This window comes from Vigna unguiculata, chromosome 5 (genome assembly GCF_037176805.1).
Source record: "Vigna unguiculata cultivar grain cowpea cultivar isolate G323 ecotype 2 chromosome 5, ASM3717680v1, whole genome shotgun sequence".
Lineage (NCBI taxonomy): Eukaryota > Viridiplantae > Streptophyta > Magnoliopsida > Fabales > Fabaceae > Vigna > Vigna unguiculata.
The window spans coordinates 25,301,054-25,319,038 of record NC_140796.1 but is presented as its reverse complement, the minus strand read 5'-3'; the positions used below and the strand labels follow the sequence as shown (position 1 = coordinate 25,319,038).

The 17,985-nt window shown below is 29.4% G+C and overlaps 1 protein-coding gene across 1 annotated transcript; it reads left to right on the top strand.

The window, feature by feature from the left end:
• The first annotated feature begins 11,672 nt into the window (after positions 1-11,672).
• Positions 11,673-14,235, top strand: LOC114183699 (plasmodesmata-located protein 8-like). Its single transcript, XM_028070813.2, has 3 exons — positions 11,673-12,565; positions 13,468-13,575; positions 13,943-14,235. The coding sequence occupies exons 1-3, from the start codon at positions 11,818-11,820 to the stop codon at positions 13,948-13,950; spliced, it is 864 nt and encodes a 287-aa protein (XP_027926614.1). The 5' UTR covers positions 11,673-11,817; the 3' UTR covers positions 13,951-14,235.
• The last annotated feature ends 3,750 nt before the right edge of the window (positions 14,236-17,985 follow it).

Sequence of the window (17,985 nt, the reverse complement as noted above, 5' to 3'; positions counted from 1 at the left end):
AAAAGCCCCCCTGGTATTCAACGAGTCCACCTAAGGGCCTGGGTTAGGGCCCAGGCCCACTTACAGCCCAAAACTAGGGCCCAAGCTAGGGCCCGACCCACGACATAACGAGACATAATTAATGCTCTATAAATACATGTGGACCCCAGTAATTAAAGGTACACATTCATTACTCCATTAATCACCTGATTTGACATTTTGAGAGCTTTGACTCACTTGAGCTTCAGAGTCCCTTCTGTAGGAACAAAAAATATATCAGATTGGTGTTCCGTAATGCATAATATTTTTTTAGAATAGAGAATCCAAAATGTTTTGGATCTGAATTGTAAATTCTGGAATACTTTGACAAACTTTGACAAAATTTTCACAAATAAAATTAAATAGATTATTTTTTTTATTTTTTAATCAAAATGAAGTAATAAAGTAGTACATTTTTACTTAAAATAGTACTTTGTCAAACTTTATTAAAAAAAATTTATCAAAATATCATTACTGAAAAAGAAAATGTTAGGGATGCAGGATAACAAAATGCGGTGCAGGAAATAGGTTCCTCTATTTAGTTCAACTTTGTATCATTCGATCAGATTAAACATGAGTAGACAAATTTATATTCTCATTAGCATTAAACTTCTATCATTTGATCAGTACTCTTTGAATTTGAATAGTGCCATAGACTTGTATTTGATCAATGTAAATGTCAATCATTGTATGGCACAAGATATTGAAGAATAAGCACATATAACACTTTAGAATTTTAGCACTTATGATTTCTCTCGGAGGTTTGAAATAAGGAGTTATAACACTAATTTGATTTTTTTTTTTATTTTGACCTCATAAAATGTATAAATTGAGTAAAGTCATGTATTTCTCTAAATACTTTGTTATTAATTGATGATCCATAGTTTATTAATTTGAGAGCTTTCATTTGTAAATGAAAGAAAAAACATGTTGAATGAAATCACATGTATTTTTATTATCATATATAATCATATATAGTGTTTGTGATAATCAAAACTACTTAGAGCATTAGTCTAATGTAGTCTAATGGGTATGTTTTTGTATCATCTGAACTTAAAAAAAAAAAAAAAACTAATTGTATACATTTGGACTTAAAAGACGGTTCGGTCAAAATCGTCGTCTATAACGTGATAGCCTATAATTTTAACTAGGTCATCACCTAATGTTTGACAATAATTACAAAATTGTTAATTACCGTTTCGACATAAATGATATATATTTTTAAGGAAATTGTCGTCTATGTTCATTGTTATTTTATGTCTCTACATTAATGTATTCACCTTAGAAGGATAATTTATCACTCGCAAGAACAAGCACTATTAAAACATATATGTTAAATAAGGTCAAGAGGAAAAGGATTTGTGTATCATTTTTGGGTGAAAATTTTGTGTAAAGCTAATGAAATATGTGTTTAACCTTCATTTTTATATTCTTGACTTTCTTTGTAATCACTTAATTTTTTATATCTCTCCAACGTATCTTTATCTTGTTGGTTGTCAGCATCTCAATTTAACATTAAATTTGAAGTTATTAACTTTCTTTTTCTTTTATGTTCATGCAGAGAACAAACAAGATATGTCAGACACAAGTATTACTTTATCCTGGTCCGCCATCTCCTCAGTAAGCTTCTTCCCGGTTGATATATATCGCTTATGGGTATCTCAGAGTGGTCGGTTTGGACCCGGGAGGGGTTACCTACAGAAGGGACTCCGAAGCTTAAGTCAGCGAAATCTCTCAAAAAGTCAAATCTGGTGATTAGGAAAGTAATGAATGTGTACCTTTAATTCGCGGGGTCCACACGTATTTATAGATTATTAATTATGTTTGGCCACATCATGGGTTGGGCCCTTGTTTGGGCTGTAGGTGGGCCTGAGCCCTAGCCCAGGCCCTTAGTTCGACTATTGTGGGCTGGTGAATCTTATTGAAACGTTCTATTTTTGCCAAGTCCTTGCTTATTTTCGTGGGGTTCTTGGCCTAAGTCGGTTACCCTTTAACGGCTTAGGCCGCTACTGTTATTTCAACTTGTTTTATTAATGTCACTTTTTAGTGGTTTAGTCTGGGTACCTTAGCATGTATATGGTAATTGCTATTATTCGGCTTAGGCCGACTAGGTGTGGTACACCAGTCCCCCAGCCTTTGTCGATATAGTTATGTCGGTAAAGGATGACAAGTGTTTATTGTTATTCGGCTAGGCCGACTAGGTGTGGTACATCAGTCCCACAGCCTTTAAATGTGATGAACAGTGTTAAGGTTAAACGCAGGAAAAGGTTTGTAGCAGGTAAAGGGGTGTCAGGGGTCTAATCAAAAAGGGTTTTTGCGTCGTCGTTCCTGATACTCATGACCTTTGGTGTGCCTTGTGTCGATTGGCATGTGTTGTGACTTTTGGCGGGAAGAAGTTTTGTCGTTTGGAATTCATGCTTATAAATGCGGATTTCGCGAAGGGTTTGCGTTTGTTAGCTCATTTGTGAGGATTTCATAATCAGAGACTTGCGTGCGTTAGATCTGTCTGACTAGTTCCTTGTTTTTGCCGACATCTTTCAAAAAAGGTATGTCTAGTAGTAGTGATATTGTGTCATTGTCTTCTTCAAGTAGTGGGAGTGTGCAATCTGGGGGGAGTGTAGGTAGGCGTTTTGAGGAGGAGAGTACTAGTCCGGTAGCTGTGGTACATTTTACAACTGAATTTTTCTTTCAATTACACTTTAATTTTATTAACATTTATATTTATTTTTAAAGTAGTTTGTGTAATTATGAGATTCACATGTTCTTTGTTATTTAAATTTAGTCATAAAATAAAAGGAAAAAAATAGAAATTTTGCTCCTAGGTATTTAACTTAAATAAAACAACAAGTCCTTTAAAAATAATAGCCTAAAAATATTTTCTACAGAACATTATTATTGCACATATATTTTTGAACAATTTTATTTGTTAGTAATTGTTGCATTTTCATTGATCTAAAATTAAAATATTAGAAGTAATAGAATTCATAACTTTTATTTGTTTTAAGGTTAAATAAATTTTATATATTAATTTTTTACACTAAACACCATATACTAAAGAGGAAACAAAGGAAAGAATTACTTTTATGAACAAAAATATTGTCTGTTATTATGTTTATGCTTATAGTAATATTTCTTAAATATTTTTGTTACTTTTCTTCTTGATTCATATACTTATCAAATGTTGTAACATGGAACTTCATCTACCACATCAACACTTAATGATAAAATCTCAGTGAATTACAAAAGTTAAAATAATAAAATTTGGGTTCTTTTTACAAATCTAAGTTGATATGAAACGTTAATTACAACTTTCATTCCTTATGTTGTTTAAGAGTAAACGACTTTCAATTTCAATAATCGATTACATTATAGAAGTAATTGATTACCAGATTGTTATACATGTCAATTGCACTTTTGTAATCGATTACAATATAAATATAATCAATTATCATAGTGAATTGTTCCTTGATCGTCCTTTTGTAATCGATTACAATGTGGATGTAATCAATTACTAGAGTGTATTGCTCTTTGAACGCATTTTTGTAATTGATTACAATATGAATGTAATCCATTGTGGTTGTTATCAACTATAATTATTATGATCAGTATTATTATCAACTATAAGTATTATTATTATCATTATTAACTACAATTATTTCTATCATTGTATTACTATTATTATTATTATTATTACTATTATTATTAACTAGAGCTATAAATATTATAATAGTTATTATTATTATTATTATTATTATTATTATTTTTATTATTATGGTTACATACATATTTTACTTTTACTTACTATCTATGAATCATGTTTCAATTAATTTACCCTTTTATTTGTTTTGTTGTTTATTTATCTTACATTTGAATTATTTCAATTAAGAAAATAGTTACTGAAATTAGTAAAATAATAAAACTAAAAAATAACTTTTTTATTTTAAATAATTATTTAAGTTTAAAATATAACAATTAAGAGGTTAAAATTTTAAAAAAAAGGGACACCAAAGATGTTTATCTCTTTATATATGTAATTGTATTATTAATATTATTAATATTATTATTATTATTATTATTATTATCACTACATGATATTATTTTAGTGTTATTATTATTATTATTATAGTTAAACACACATTTTACATTTATTTACTACGTGATCATATCTCAATTACTTGTACCTTTTATTTGTTTTGTTGTTCATTTTATTTTTATATCTTTGTAATTATTTAAATTAAAAAAATAGTTACTAAAATTATTAAAATTATAAAATGGACAAATAATTTTTATTATGAATAATTATTTTAATTTAACAAATAACAATTAAGAGGATAAAATTGTATAAACAAAAGAGGACACAATAAATGTATATCTCTTTATTTATGTAGTAATTGTATTATTATTATTTTTATCACTACGAGATATTATTATAATGGTATTATTATTATTATAGTTACACACATCTTAAAATAATTTATTATACTACGAAATCATATTTCAATTACTTGTCATATTTATTTGTTTTGTCGTTAATGTATATCTTTATATATAATTATAGATTATTATAGTTGACATTATCCTTAGTGTTAGCATTTACTAGTATTTATGACATACATATTATTATTATTGGTATCATTATTATTTTTATTGTTATTATTACTATTCATAATGATGTTATTATTATAAGTGTGTTTTTTTTTTTAATTATAGAAAACGTTGTTATACTAAATACTTTTGCTAAATAGAGTTTTAATCTTTTAAATTTTTTATAATTTATAATTTATATTATTATTATTATTATTATTAGTATTTTTAATGGTTAAATAAATATAATAACAATTATATTATTATTCTAAAAAAAATTAAAATAAAAAAAATAAAAAAAATGTTCGCATAGATCATAGGCTATTATAATTATTTCGTAAAATCAATTAATTGTGTTATATTGTGATATCAATTCAATTTATTATATTTAAAACTGAATTTATCATTGCATCACTTAGATTTACTATTTCATTACTTTAATAACAACATTTACAACCATATAACTTAATTTTCATAATATTTTATTACATAATACTTTTACTATTTTATTATTTTAATATACAAAATAAAACAAATGCGCAAGATCTTTGGCGCAAGAATGCAAGAGGAGGGGTTGATCCGTATCATCTTGACTTGGTTTTGATTTCTCTATTTTTTAAGAAAATCGAGTCCGGTTCTTCTCCTACCCGTGTCGAATAGAACATGCTTAGACAAATCTTCTTCACGGAAAACCTGCTTTATTTAGATCGGTAAAATCATATGTTTTTATGAAATCATGTGCTATTTCTCAAATCCGTGGTCAATCCTATTTTCGATAGGAGCAGGTGACAATTGAATACAATTTTTCCCAGAATTTTCGTATTCGTAATAGTGTGAAAAGAAAGCCTAAGTCCAAGAAGTTGTTTAAGAATAATGGCGTTGAGTTTCTTGACCCTTTACCTTAGGATTAGCCAGTTCTATTTCTCGATGGAGGCAAGGGAAGGGATGTAACTTAGCGGTAGAGTGTCACCTTGACGTGGTGGAAGTTATCAGTTCGAGCCTGATTATCCCTAAAACCCAATATAAGTTTTTCTATTTGGATGTCATGATCGAATAAGAATTGATCGAATAATATAATAATTGAGAGGGTCAGTATACTAGTTTTTACTAACGATGTTCAAATAGTTAGCAGTACATGCCACGTGTCAACTCCTAGTCTTTTGAATTTTTTTAATTTTTTTAAAATTTTTAAACAAAATTAAATTGAAAAAAATTAAATTTAAAAAAAATTGTCCACGTATTAAGTCACCATATGCCATGTGTTAGTTTGTAGTTGTGTTATTTCCTTTTGTTGAATTTAATCCTTATATTCGTTATTTTTGTTCAATTTGGTTCCTATATTGATTACTTCTATTCAATTGAGTCTCTATATTCGTTATTTTATTCAATTTAGTCCCCTCCTAGTAAAAATAGAGTAATTTTGTTCCTTCTAAATTGAGACTAAAATTATTTTTTTATAAATATTATACTAATATTTTTATTAAAGTTGATATTTTTATTAATTATTTTTTTTAAAATTAAATTATAAATTATTAGATTCAATTTTTAAATAGAATATAATTATTTAAAATATTATTATAATATAATTATTAAATGTTTTAGAAAAATATACTAAAATTCACATTTAAATCTAAAACAATTAATATTTTTATTGTGTTTTAGATATTAAAATCTAAAATATTTTATATTTAAATGTTAATTTTAGAAATATTTGTATTTTAGAATATAATTATTAGAAATAAAATATTTAATAATTATATTGTAATAATATTTTGAGTTAAATATGTTTTTGTCCCTCAAGTTTCAGTAAATTTTGGAATTAGTCCCTCTTCGAAAATTTATACCAATTTAGTCCTTCATCTTTATAAATGCATGGATTTAGTCCTTCTTACCAAATTTTGTTAAATTTTTTGACATTTTAAATGCATTTTATGATAATATTTGAGTTAACATTGAAGTGAAAATGTGTCAAATGGTATAAACAATTCAAATACTATCATGAAATGCGCTTGAAACGTCAAATAAACTTAACAAATTTTGGTTAAAATGACTAAATTCACGCATTTTTAAAGACGAATGACTAAATTGATCAAAAGTTTTGAAGAGGGACTAATTCCAAATTTCACTGAAACGTGAGAGAGCAAAAACATATTTAACCCTAATATTTTAAATAATTGTATTCTATTTAACAATTGAATCTAAAAATTATATTCAATTTATAATTAAATTTCAAAATAATTAATAAAAAGGTTAAATTACTCTTTTGGTCCCTCTATTTGTCATGAAATTTCAGTTTGATTCTCAAGTTTTTCGTTGTCTCAATTTGGTCCTCACTGTTAGTTTGACCAGAGGGTGTTAAAGTCAACGCCACGTGTCAATTTCTAATTTTTTTGAATTTTTTAGTTTTATTTTTTATTTTTTGAAATTTTTGAAATTTTTTTAATTTTTTACATGTGTCACTTCATAGTTGTGTCACGTGTCAAAGTGACTCAATTTGGTCCCTATATTTGTTTTTAGTTTCAATTTAGTCCCAATTTTTGTAAAAATGAAGTAATATTGTCCTTCCTTAAATTGACACTAAATTTACTTTTTTTATAAATTTTATGGTGATATTCTTACTAAAATTAACGTTTTTATTAAATATTTCTATAAATATTTTAAATTAACTTTAAATTCTATACAAAACATTAAGCTTTGGTTTTGTTTTGAAATTGAAATTTAGTTTCTAAACTTATGTGTGACAAGTTGTTTGATTTTTAATCTTCACTAAGTTTGTATAATATGATACACTTGATGCCTTTATATATGATGACAAAATTGTTAATTTTTGAAATTAAGTTTGGGGTTTAACTTTGTTTAATAATAAAACTTAAAAAAAACTTATTTAAAAATATTTCTACAAATATTTAATAAAAACATCAATTTTATTTAGAATATCATCATAAGTTGTATACAATGATTAAATTGACTGTCAATCTAAGGAGCAACAATATTGCTTCATTCTTACGAAAATTAGGACTAAATTGAAACTAAAAACAAATATAGGGACCAAATTGAGTCATTTTGGCACGTGGCACAAGTGTGAAGTGACACATGTAAAAAAATTCAAAAAAATTCAAAAAAATTAAAAAAATAAAAAAAAAACCAGAAATTGACATGTGGCGTTGACTTTAACACCGTCTGGTCAAAGTTAACGGTGAGGACCAAATTGAGACAACGAAAAACTTGAGAACCAAACTGAAATTTCATGACAAATAGAGGGACCAAAAGAGTAATTTAACCTTAATAAAAATGTCAATTTTAGAAAAAATTAGTAGTTGTCTACAAAAGAATGAAATTTGGTCTCAATTTGAAATGGACAAAATTGAATAAAAATAACAAATATAGGGACTAAATTGAACAAAAATAACAAATATAGGGATTAAATTGAACAAAAGAAAATAACACAACTACAAACGGACACGTGACACTAACATTGAGACCTGACACAATGGTAACTTGATACGTGTCAATTTTTTTTAAAAGTTTAAAATTTTTGGAGAAATAAATTGAACCAACAAATAATAAAGGAACCAAATTGAACCAAACCAAAAAATTAGGGGACTAAATCAGCAATTATACTCCATTTTAACCGAGGAGGGATAACTAGAGTATCTATAGCTATTTTGCTATGAATAAGCTACCATTTTATTTCTTTGCTATTTCCTCACAAATTAGTGAGAGATTAGCTACAAATATACGTTCTAGTAAATATGTAACTATTTTGTTACGAACCGGCTACAATTTTATTCATTCGCTATTTCCTCACACGTTAGTGAGGGATTAGCTACAAATATATGTTTTGGTAAATCTGTATCTATTTTGCTACGAACCAGTTACAATTTTATTCCTTTGTTATTTCTTCGCAAATTAACGAGGAATTAATTACAAATATTTTTACCTCACATTTCTTTAGCAAAATAGAAAACTTTTTGTAGTGATTATACACTTCAATAACTTAATTTTCACCAATTATGCGTAAAATAACATGGTAATTGCTTACCACAAATATGTAATTGATTACCACCGCAAATTTCAGTTGAATTAACCTTATGGTAATCGATTACATGTGTATTGTAGTTGATTACCAAAGCTCGTTAAAAAAACCATGGAATTGAAAGTCATTTACCTTCCCTAGCAACATTTCCTAAAGAAGTTATTGTGCCCGCTGGACAATGGTTCTCATCACATTCTGGGATGCAGACAAGGATGCAGGAAGAACGCGAAAAAGCAAATACCCAAAAGGGAAAGAGCAAAGCAAAGAGAAAGGGAAGAGAAGTTTAAAATTTCGTATATCTTTTGTGATGTTTTTCATGTACAAAAAGAGAATGAAACATATCTTAAATAGGTTTTAGAAGGAAAGGGAAAAACAACCCTAGGTAAACTGATTTGGACCAGTTAACAGAAACTAATCCCTAAAATAGAAAACCCTAAGGGGTTTAATATCCTCCCCTCAAGCTGGATGGTGGATGCTCAACATTCCTAGCTTAGAAATGTTGACCATGAAATTAGTGTGATGAAGAGCTTTGGTAAAGACGTCTACGAGTTGATCAATCGAGCAAATCGGAAGGAGGCGGAATAGGTTGTGCTGAAGTCTCTCGCAAATCAAATGACAATCAATGTCTATGTGTTTGGTGTGTTCGTGGAAGGTGGGGTTGTATGTGATATGCCTCACAGACTGGTTATCGCAGTAAAGCACAGCAGGAAGATCGGTCTGAACTTGTAAGTCACGAAGGATGTAGTTAATCCATTGGATTTCACATGTAGTAGTGGCAAGAGCCTTATACTATGCCTCTGAAGAGGATCTAGAAATCGTGATTTGTTTCTTGGTTTTCCAGGAAACTAGAGTACTTCCAAGGAAGACACAAAACCCAGTAACACTCCTTCTGGTTTCTAGGCAAGTAGCCTACTCGTTAAATTTAATAATCATATTCTTATTAATTTAATAATTTAGTTATTTTATATAATAAATTTGTTTTAATTTTATGAATCCTCAAATAAATCTGTTTAGTTATCACATTTTCACTTTATCTAAAAGTTTCTTCCTTCTTAATATAATATTTTATATAAAAAAAATAATTTGTTTTATTAGTATATAATATATTATATTATAATTAATTTTAATCTATAACATCTTTCATTTTCTATATGTAAATAAATATAAATAAATTACTAGATACATGTTCCGTATTTCAAATAAATATAAATAAATTACTTTATATAAAAAATAAAAAATAAAGATAAATATATAAATAATCTTAACTAAAAATCTTAATAGATTATTTAGAATTAAAACTAAAACTTTTAACAAAATAATCTTCAAATATATCTATTTGAATATCTTTATATCTCATCTTTTAATAATAAAAACCGTATACATGTCCTATAAATACATAAAGAGACTTACAAAATATACAAAGAAAAAAGAAACCAGTTAGAGGTAAAAGAAAGAAACGTTGAGATTTAGTGAGCGAAACACATAGTCATGGTGGATTGTTCATGGATCTCAGGCACCAATACTTCAAAAGATAGCTCTTAAGCTACTTGGACAACCTTCTTCTTCTTCTTGTTGTGAAAGCAATTGGAGTACCTACTCTTTTATACATTCTTTGAAAAGAAATAAGAAATAAGATGACTCCCAAAAGGGCGGAAGATTTAGTATTTGTCCATAGTAATCTCCGTCTTCTCTCAAAAAAACTCCTCAAAGTACAAAGAGGAAACTAAATTGTGGGATATTGCAGGAGATGACTTTTCATTGGAAGACAACGAAATTCTTCATATTGCTAGCCTATCTCTTAATCAACCAGAATTAGAAGAAGCATTTTTCAAAGAAGATGAACAAATATGAGAGTTAAACATCATGATTTACTTATGTCTTTTTTTTTTCGTTTTTCTTTTGCTAGACTTTGTTTCTTTTATAATTGTTTATCTTGATTTCTATGAGATCATGAAGTATAATTGGTAGATTGTTTTTTATATAAATATTAATTTTCAACTTTTTAGACTATGAAGTGTAATTGTTATATATATCCGTGTAATTTTTTTCGATTTAGACGCTTCTCCGTGTCGACTTAGAAATGTTGTCTTGGAGTACACGACTTCTTTCTAAGATGTAATTTCACTCCCTGCATGATTTGCCTACTTATCGTAATATTTTTAAAATTTTCCTGTTTTCGTAATTACATTTGAAGTCTGCCTAGATTTGTAAAGTAACCTAAAATTTGATATTACATAACAAAAATGACAATAAAATATTTAGAGAGTGAGTATATATTAGAAAAGCAACTATCAAATTTAAACCTTTTTTTAAGACATGCATACCAATTCCTTTTCTTCCTTACTCTGATTGCCATGAATGGTTTCTTTAGCAGTGCAGCGACTCCCATGTGAAAAGGAAGAGGCAAAATCCTTTAAAAAAATCTAGCAATAAAAGTCTTTTAGAATAAATTCCTTTCTTACAAATTATGTTATAAAACATTTTTATATAGAAATTTTATTAGAAATCCTAATTGAATGGACCTATTATTCTCTAGTTCGAAACATAATATCTAAAAATTCTCCTTACAATTCATTTTTTTTTTCCTTTTAAGTATGGCGAGATATATAAAGAGGATCCAGGATGCATGTGGCTAGTGGCTAGGTACTTTTGTGAATAGTAAAAGTGAATTTAGCAAAATTTTACTCTGCAGTTTGGTCTCCATGGGGAAACGAAATTACTGTTCAATTGCTTTTAGAGATGTATCTACCATTCAACCTTCGGTTTCTAAAAGCATATATTTATTTCAAAGCAATATGAATAAGTATTTTAACATAGCATTTTACAGTTCGACAACAAACTCATTTGGTGGAAGCTTTTCAATCTGTCTCTGCATTGAGAGCAGATTTTTTTTTTCATGTTCGGCCCCATAATATTGGAGGCCAGTCCTCAAACTGTAGCAGATTTTTGGTACGATTGAGTCATGTGAAGGCATGAAACAAATAAGAATGTCGTAGTTTTGTGTGTACTTGGAAATAAGGATTTTTAATCTTTATGACCATTGACCAAACAAGAGTCTTTTAGTAAAGGAAAAGGCTTGGTTCAACAGGCCCAAAAAATGAACCCCTGGCTCACTCTTTAATTGCCACAACCAAGGCACAAAAACAAAACCAAACAAAGGTTCTTATTTGTAGAAAACAATGTCGAGAAGTCTTGAAGCAGTGTCCAGTTACAGAATCATCTTGGTTTGGAGACTCTCTTCTCTGCTAATTTTGTTTTCTTCAGTTCAAGCCTACCCTTCACGAGCTCATATGTTCATATATGCAGTCTGTTCTCAGGAAAAATACGAACCGAACTCACCCTTTGAAAGCAACCTGAACAGCTTTCTGTCATCAGTGGTGAGTTCATCTTCTGAAGTAACTTACAATAGCTTTGCTATTGGAAATGGAAGCTCAACACCACAAGAGGGAACCGTGTACGGGTTATACCAGTGCAGAGGTGATCTGCACCCAATTGAGTGCTCAAAGTGTGTTGAAAGATCGGTTAACGAAATAGGTTTGGTTTGTCCATATGCTTTTGGAGCTTCTTTGCAACTTGAAGGGTGCCTTGTAAGATATGAACATTCTGGTGATTTTCTTGGGAAATTGGACACGAGTCTGAGGTATAAGAAATGCAGCAAAGGTGTGACGAGTGATGTTGAGTTCTTCAGGCGTAGAGATGATGTTCTTGCTGATTTGCAAACTGCTAATGGATTTAGAGTGAGTAGCTCAGGGCTAGTTGAAGGGTTTGCGCAATGCTTGGGGGATTTAAGTATATCAGATTGCTCCTCTTGTCTAGCAGATGCAGTTGGAAAACTGAAAACCTTGTGCGGATCTGCTGCTGCAGCTGATGTGTTCTTGGGACAATGTTATGCTCGCTACTGGGCTTCTGGCTATTATGATGAATCAGGTCTATTTCCCTCTCTTATTTCTTTTTCATTTATTGATAAAATTTGTTGAAAATCTGGCATCGACCAGAAATAAGACTGATGTAAAATGGGTGCAAACTTGACCTTTGATTATGTGGAATTGAATTAAACTTAAATTCTATTTTTTAACAAAATCACAAGCCTTTTTCTATCCAAAAGTAACTTATTGCTCCTAATTAATTTATTGCTAATCTTAAAAACACATTTTGAAGATGAGCACATGTAAAAAGTTGATCATTACTAGACCAATCCAATTCTTTGTGGGAGAAAGCATGAAAACAGAAAAAAAAAAAAATTGAAGTTGTTTTCAAATTGTTTTGAATTGCTTACAGATATGACAAAAATAAAGGCTTTGTAGAAAAGTGATCAGAAAATGGAGAGGAAGGTGAGGTTGTGAAATGCAATGGTCTATAATATTTTATGGTAGAAAGCATTCAGAACATATGCTTTTATACTTTATTTTAGAAAATGCCCACTTTTTCCCACTCCTCTTTATCCATTTGTTCGAATACCTTTTACTTAGTATCGCATTCTATATTCTGCACCAATCAATTTGCTAGTGAAGCTCACCACCCTACTGATTTTATTCAAGTAGTGTCATGATTTGGCATATATTCCCTCAATGAAGATTAACTTCCATTATGTGCTTAAATAAAAGATTAACTTCCATCATGCATGAATTTCATTGTAAAATTGAAAACCGCAATTTTTATTATCGAACATTTGAATTTTATCATCAGTTGCAAAAATTCGTTGGATCAGGTCCGTGGTTCAGTGGAATTGAGAAAATTAGTAGAACAAAAGAACAAAATTAAGGAGTGTTTTTTTTAGAGCTAGTGCAGAATATTATGGTAATAGTTTCAACTTGGTGTTTTGTTTGCAGATTCCTCCAACAATGATCAAGTGGGAAAATCAGTTGCTATTATTGTGGGAGTGTTTGGAGGTCTTGCAGTTCTGGTTGTACTGCTCTCAATTTGCAAAAAAGCAGCTGGTAAGTATTTTTCTGAAATTAAATTTTTTAGAAAGTTAAATATGTTTTACGTTTTTTAAATACTTTTAAAATTATATTTTGATCCTAAATTAAATTATATTATCTTCTGTATCAAAGTAATGTAAAATATTCTTTCTAAGAAAAATGATATTTAAAGTTTTGTTTAGAAACACCCCACTATCAGTTATTTGAGAATTTATTTTATATAATTTCATAAAGACAAAATAGATATATAGTTTAATTTTGAAATGAAATGTAATTTTTAAAATTAATTTATAAAGGAAAATATATTTAATTATAATATGAAATGAATATCATTAATTAAGTGATGATGGCGCTCATATTTTCTTGTTTTTCTTACCTGCAGGTAAGTAAGAGTTAGGTGCTAATCGAAGGTGTAATGATTAGGAAAGATCCTGAAATGTTTGTTTAAATTTATTGAAAACCATGGTTCCACATTTTGCATAATTTAATACATTATGTTTTTCCACCAAAGAAAGTGGGTGTTATCTTTTAGTTTACAAAGTAGAACTCTGTTATCCATCAAACTTAGAAAGGGCTGCATATTGTCTTTGCCTTAGTGATGTCCAACAAAACCCATCATTCTTTTTAATTGTTTTAAAACCGTTTTGTAGATTATTCTGAGCACTTCTTTCTAAATTACTTTGCCTTTTCATTGTGTTGACTTATTGCTTAGTGCACAATTGGAAGGACAATTGTAGATTATTCTGAGAGATATAAGTTGTAGAGAGTAATCTTCGGAGGATTTTTATTTTTTTTAAATGATGATTTGCGCCAAAAACCTGTGCAACAATCACCACGGAAAATTAACGGTTACATTGAATTAAAGGTTTGAAAATTCCTATATAACAAATATGGAATGGACTTCCCTTCCCAATAGAAGTTACGAATGATAAAATATGATTTTAGACTTTTAAAATATATAAAAACTTATTTTTAATTTACTTACATTTTGTATATATTTATCTGTTATTTTTTAATTTATGACTTTTATTTCTCTAAACTACTTCTGTGCCACTATAGGATGCTATATAAATTAGATCGAGAAATAAAAGTATTATATTTTAAAATTAAAAGAACTACAAAGAGTACTAAAATAAAATTCGACATATGTAAGGATAAAATGTAACATTTTATTTAATAGTTTAAATTAATAAATAAAATATTTGTCTACTTCCGTATAATTTGAAGAAATCTAAACATTACTCAAGAATCTAAACATCTTCACTTGTGTCTTCCTCTATTCACACAATTAAGTAATCATCGCAAAAGAAAACAAAATAAAAGCAAACAACACAAACACACCACAAGGTAAGCTAGTATACAAAAAAAAAGTTATTCAAAAGAAAGTAAGTCATATCACTTTCACACAAACATAAATATAATACATGTTTATGTACACATAGCAGTTGACACTAAATTCAATTATTTGAATACATGGCACTGATATAGAATTTAGTGGAGGTGTGAACATGTGATAGTTCCTAGACTCTGCAGAGTCTAGTCTCAAGGAGTTATCACCCAACCACACACAAGGTTAATCCCCTTTCACGCCTAAGACCAAAGAACAAGTCTAAAGACTAGGATCTCCTGTGACTCTTAGCATATAACTAATTCTACTCTATTTGAATGTGAATGATTATTAGAGTTCAAGATACCTTCTTCCTAACATCTCTTATATCAAGGCATACACTAACAATATCATCATAAAGAATTTCCCTTGAAACTCTTTAAACACCATCATACATGCTCACAACAACATATTCCCTTCAATTTATAATAATGAAAATCATAAAATATGTTTCACGTCAACCACAAAACATCCAAAAACAGCTAAACAGGAAAAATAAGCAAAACAGGGCATCTGGTGCTCAACGCCATTTGCCTTGCAAAATTTTCGCTCAGTGCCATCATGCCACCACTCAATGCCTTGGAGCCAAAATGCTCCCATACTTGTAGTGGTCACTAGCGCTCAACGCCCATTAATGTGCAAAAAGTGGCACTCAGTGGTGGGGCCAGTGCTCAACACCATATAAGTCCACAATAGATGAGTTTTCTACAATTGGGTGATCTCACACATGATTAAGTGGCCAAATTGGTATTCTCTTTTTAGTGGTTTGGTTCAAAACAGTTTTAGCACATGAAAGGAATATCAATTCCATCAATTGATTAGTTTATAAGTTTTCCAATTGTCAACACCCAATTTTGTCCAAATAAATAAAAATTGTTTTACCAAAATAGCAAAATAAAAGTGTTATATAAAAAAGGAGTAAAACTAAATTTGCTTAAAAATGTTTTAAAAAAAGTTTCTTTAATTTATGTTTAAAAGAAATTTTAAAGAGGTTTTTTGTTCTTAGATAAAAAATAAAAGTAAAATACAAAAATAATCAAAATAGAATTGTTTGAAAAATAAAAAAAAATAATTCAGTTTTTGAATGTTTCTGTTTATTTTCTTTTCTTTTTCATGTTTCTTTTTTATAGTGAGTTGGTAGCCTAATTAATTTGTCTTCTTACCCCCTTGTTTTTAGTTTGTGCACCTCTTGTTAACTAATTGGGCTCAATGGCCCATTGTTTTCCTTTCACACCACTGTTTTGCTTTATATCCTAAAATAAAATTAAAAAGTATAATAATAAAAAATAAAATTGTGGTTCATGACATAAGAAGCGAGAATAGTTGAGTATTTTATAACCGCGTGTTAACTTCAATGATTTTTTGAAAGAGCACGTTAATATTGAAGGGACATCTATTGTTGTGTTGGGATCTTTGTTTCCGACCTTCCTTTGACATTAACCTCTACATTGTCTCTATCTCGGTCCTACTACTTTTGTTGCCTACACTAACTAGGTTCCTCACTTCTTTATGTTTTTTTTTATGCTTTGATTTTTTTTTTTTATGTTGGCTTGCTCTTTTCTTTTTTTTCTTTGTCCCGGTGTTGAATGGTGAAATCACTATGATATTTTATTAGGGTTTTGAATTTAGATTTCATTTTTGGGCTTTGTATGTTGATGTTTCATATTTGGTGGTAATTTATAGATTTGGTTTAGGAATACTATTTCAAAGGTGTGTGCGGGTCATGGTTATCTTAGAATGAAAATTATGCTTGCATTAGCTTCAAATGTATGTGGTGTTTGCATTAGATTGAACTTGAGGGTGGCTGTTTTAGTTGAGATTTTCCATGGAGAATGGATGTTATTGGTAGGGGTATACATTTGAACCTGGAAAATATTTGAACGGTAGGGATGTATATTTTGGCTATCCATGGGTTTGATTTTGTTTGTTAGGATGTTGATCGAATCATTCTTAAAAATCATATACATGTTCGTAAAAAAATATAAGGCAATATATTCTAATTCATGCAAAAATGGTAGAGGTGAGACTCGTGTTTCTTTTAAGGATTGAATGCATAAATTTAGAACTATGCGTATGTTAGTTTTTAGTGTTTTAAAGTTTAATTACTTTCTATTCACATTTCTGTTAGGGGACCTTCTCCCTACACTTCCAACTATCTCTCCTGTACCCCCAAAAATACATTTATTTCCATGTTTGCCCACGGTAAAAACTAAAAGTAACTCACTCACTCTCTCTCTCTTTGTATCACCACAGACCCCTCTGCACCCCCAAAACCCACATACTCCTCTGCACACCCAAAACGTACCCCAATAAAAGGAATCAGATTCCCTGCACCCTTACACCCTAAAGGAACGAATATTTGACCTAGCAGTAGCAGCAGCGTTATTTCTTCGTATTTGACCTAACAACAACAACCTATTAGGGTTTCACTTCTTCTCTTCGTCCTCCACCATCCACATTCTTGCACACTCTTCTCCCTTCGCACACTCTCCTTTTCCTTTTGCAGTTGGGTCCCCTTTTCTCCCATTTATATTTGCACACCTTTTCTCTCCAGTTGCATCTCTAATTGGCTCCATATTCTTGCACGCTTCAACACTTCAACACTGCCAACACTCCATTGCCAAGGAATATAATCCAGTTAAGTTATTCTATACCATGTATCTATATTTTATTTGATTTTAGGAATGATTATGCAATAGATCAATGCTTATTATCTGTTGATTTAGGTTTATGCCAAACGAATTTTTTTTCAATGCAAATGAGCATTGCAGATGTCGAAATCCGTTTCATAAAAATCTGAAACGGATCTCGTCATCCATTTGATGATTTTTTTTAACGAAACGGATGTCGACATCGGTTTCGCAAAAGTCTGAAACGGATCTCAACATTCGTTTCAGTTTTTTTTTTTAATTTTTCATCGTTACGGATGTTGACATCTGTTTCCCAAATGTTTGAAACGCATCTTGACATCTGTTTCAGTTTTTTTTTTAATTTTGCACTGTTACGGATGTCGACATCTATTTCTTAATAGTCTGAAA

Excerpts from the sequence above, each read along its gene's own strand:
- LOC114183699 (XM_028070813.2), top strand. The coding sequence starts at position 11,818 with ATGTCGAGAAGTCTTGAAGCAGTGTCCAGTTACAGAATCATCTTGGTT. Across the intron at positions 12,566-13,467 it reads TGGCTATTATGATGAATCAG|ATTCCTCCAACAATGATCAA; the intron begins GTCTATTTCCCT and ends TTTTGTTTGCAG.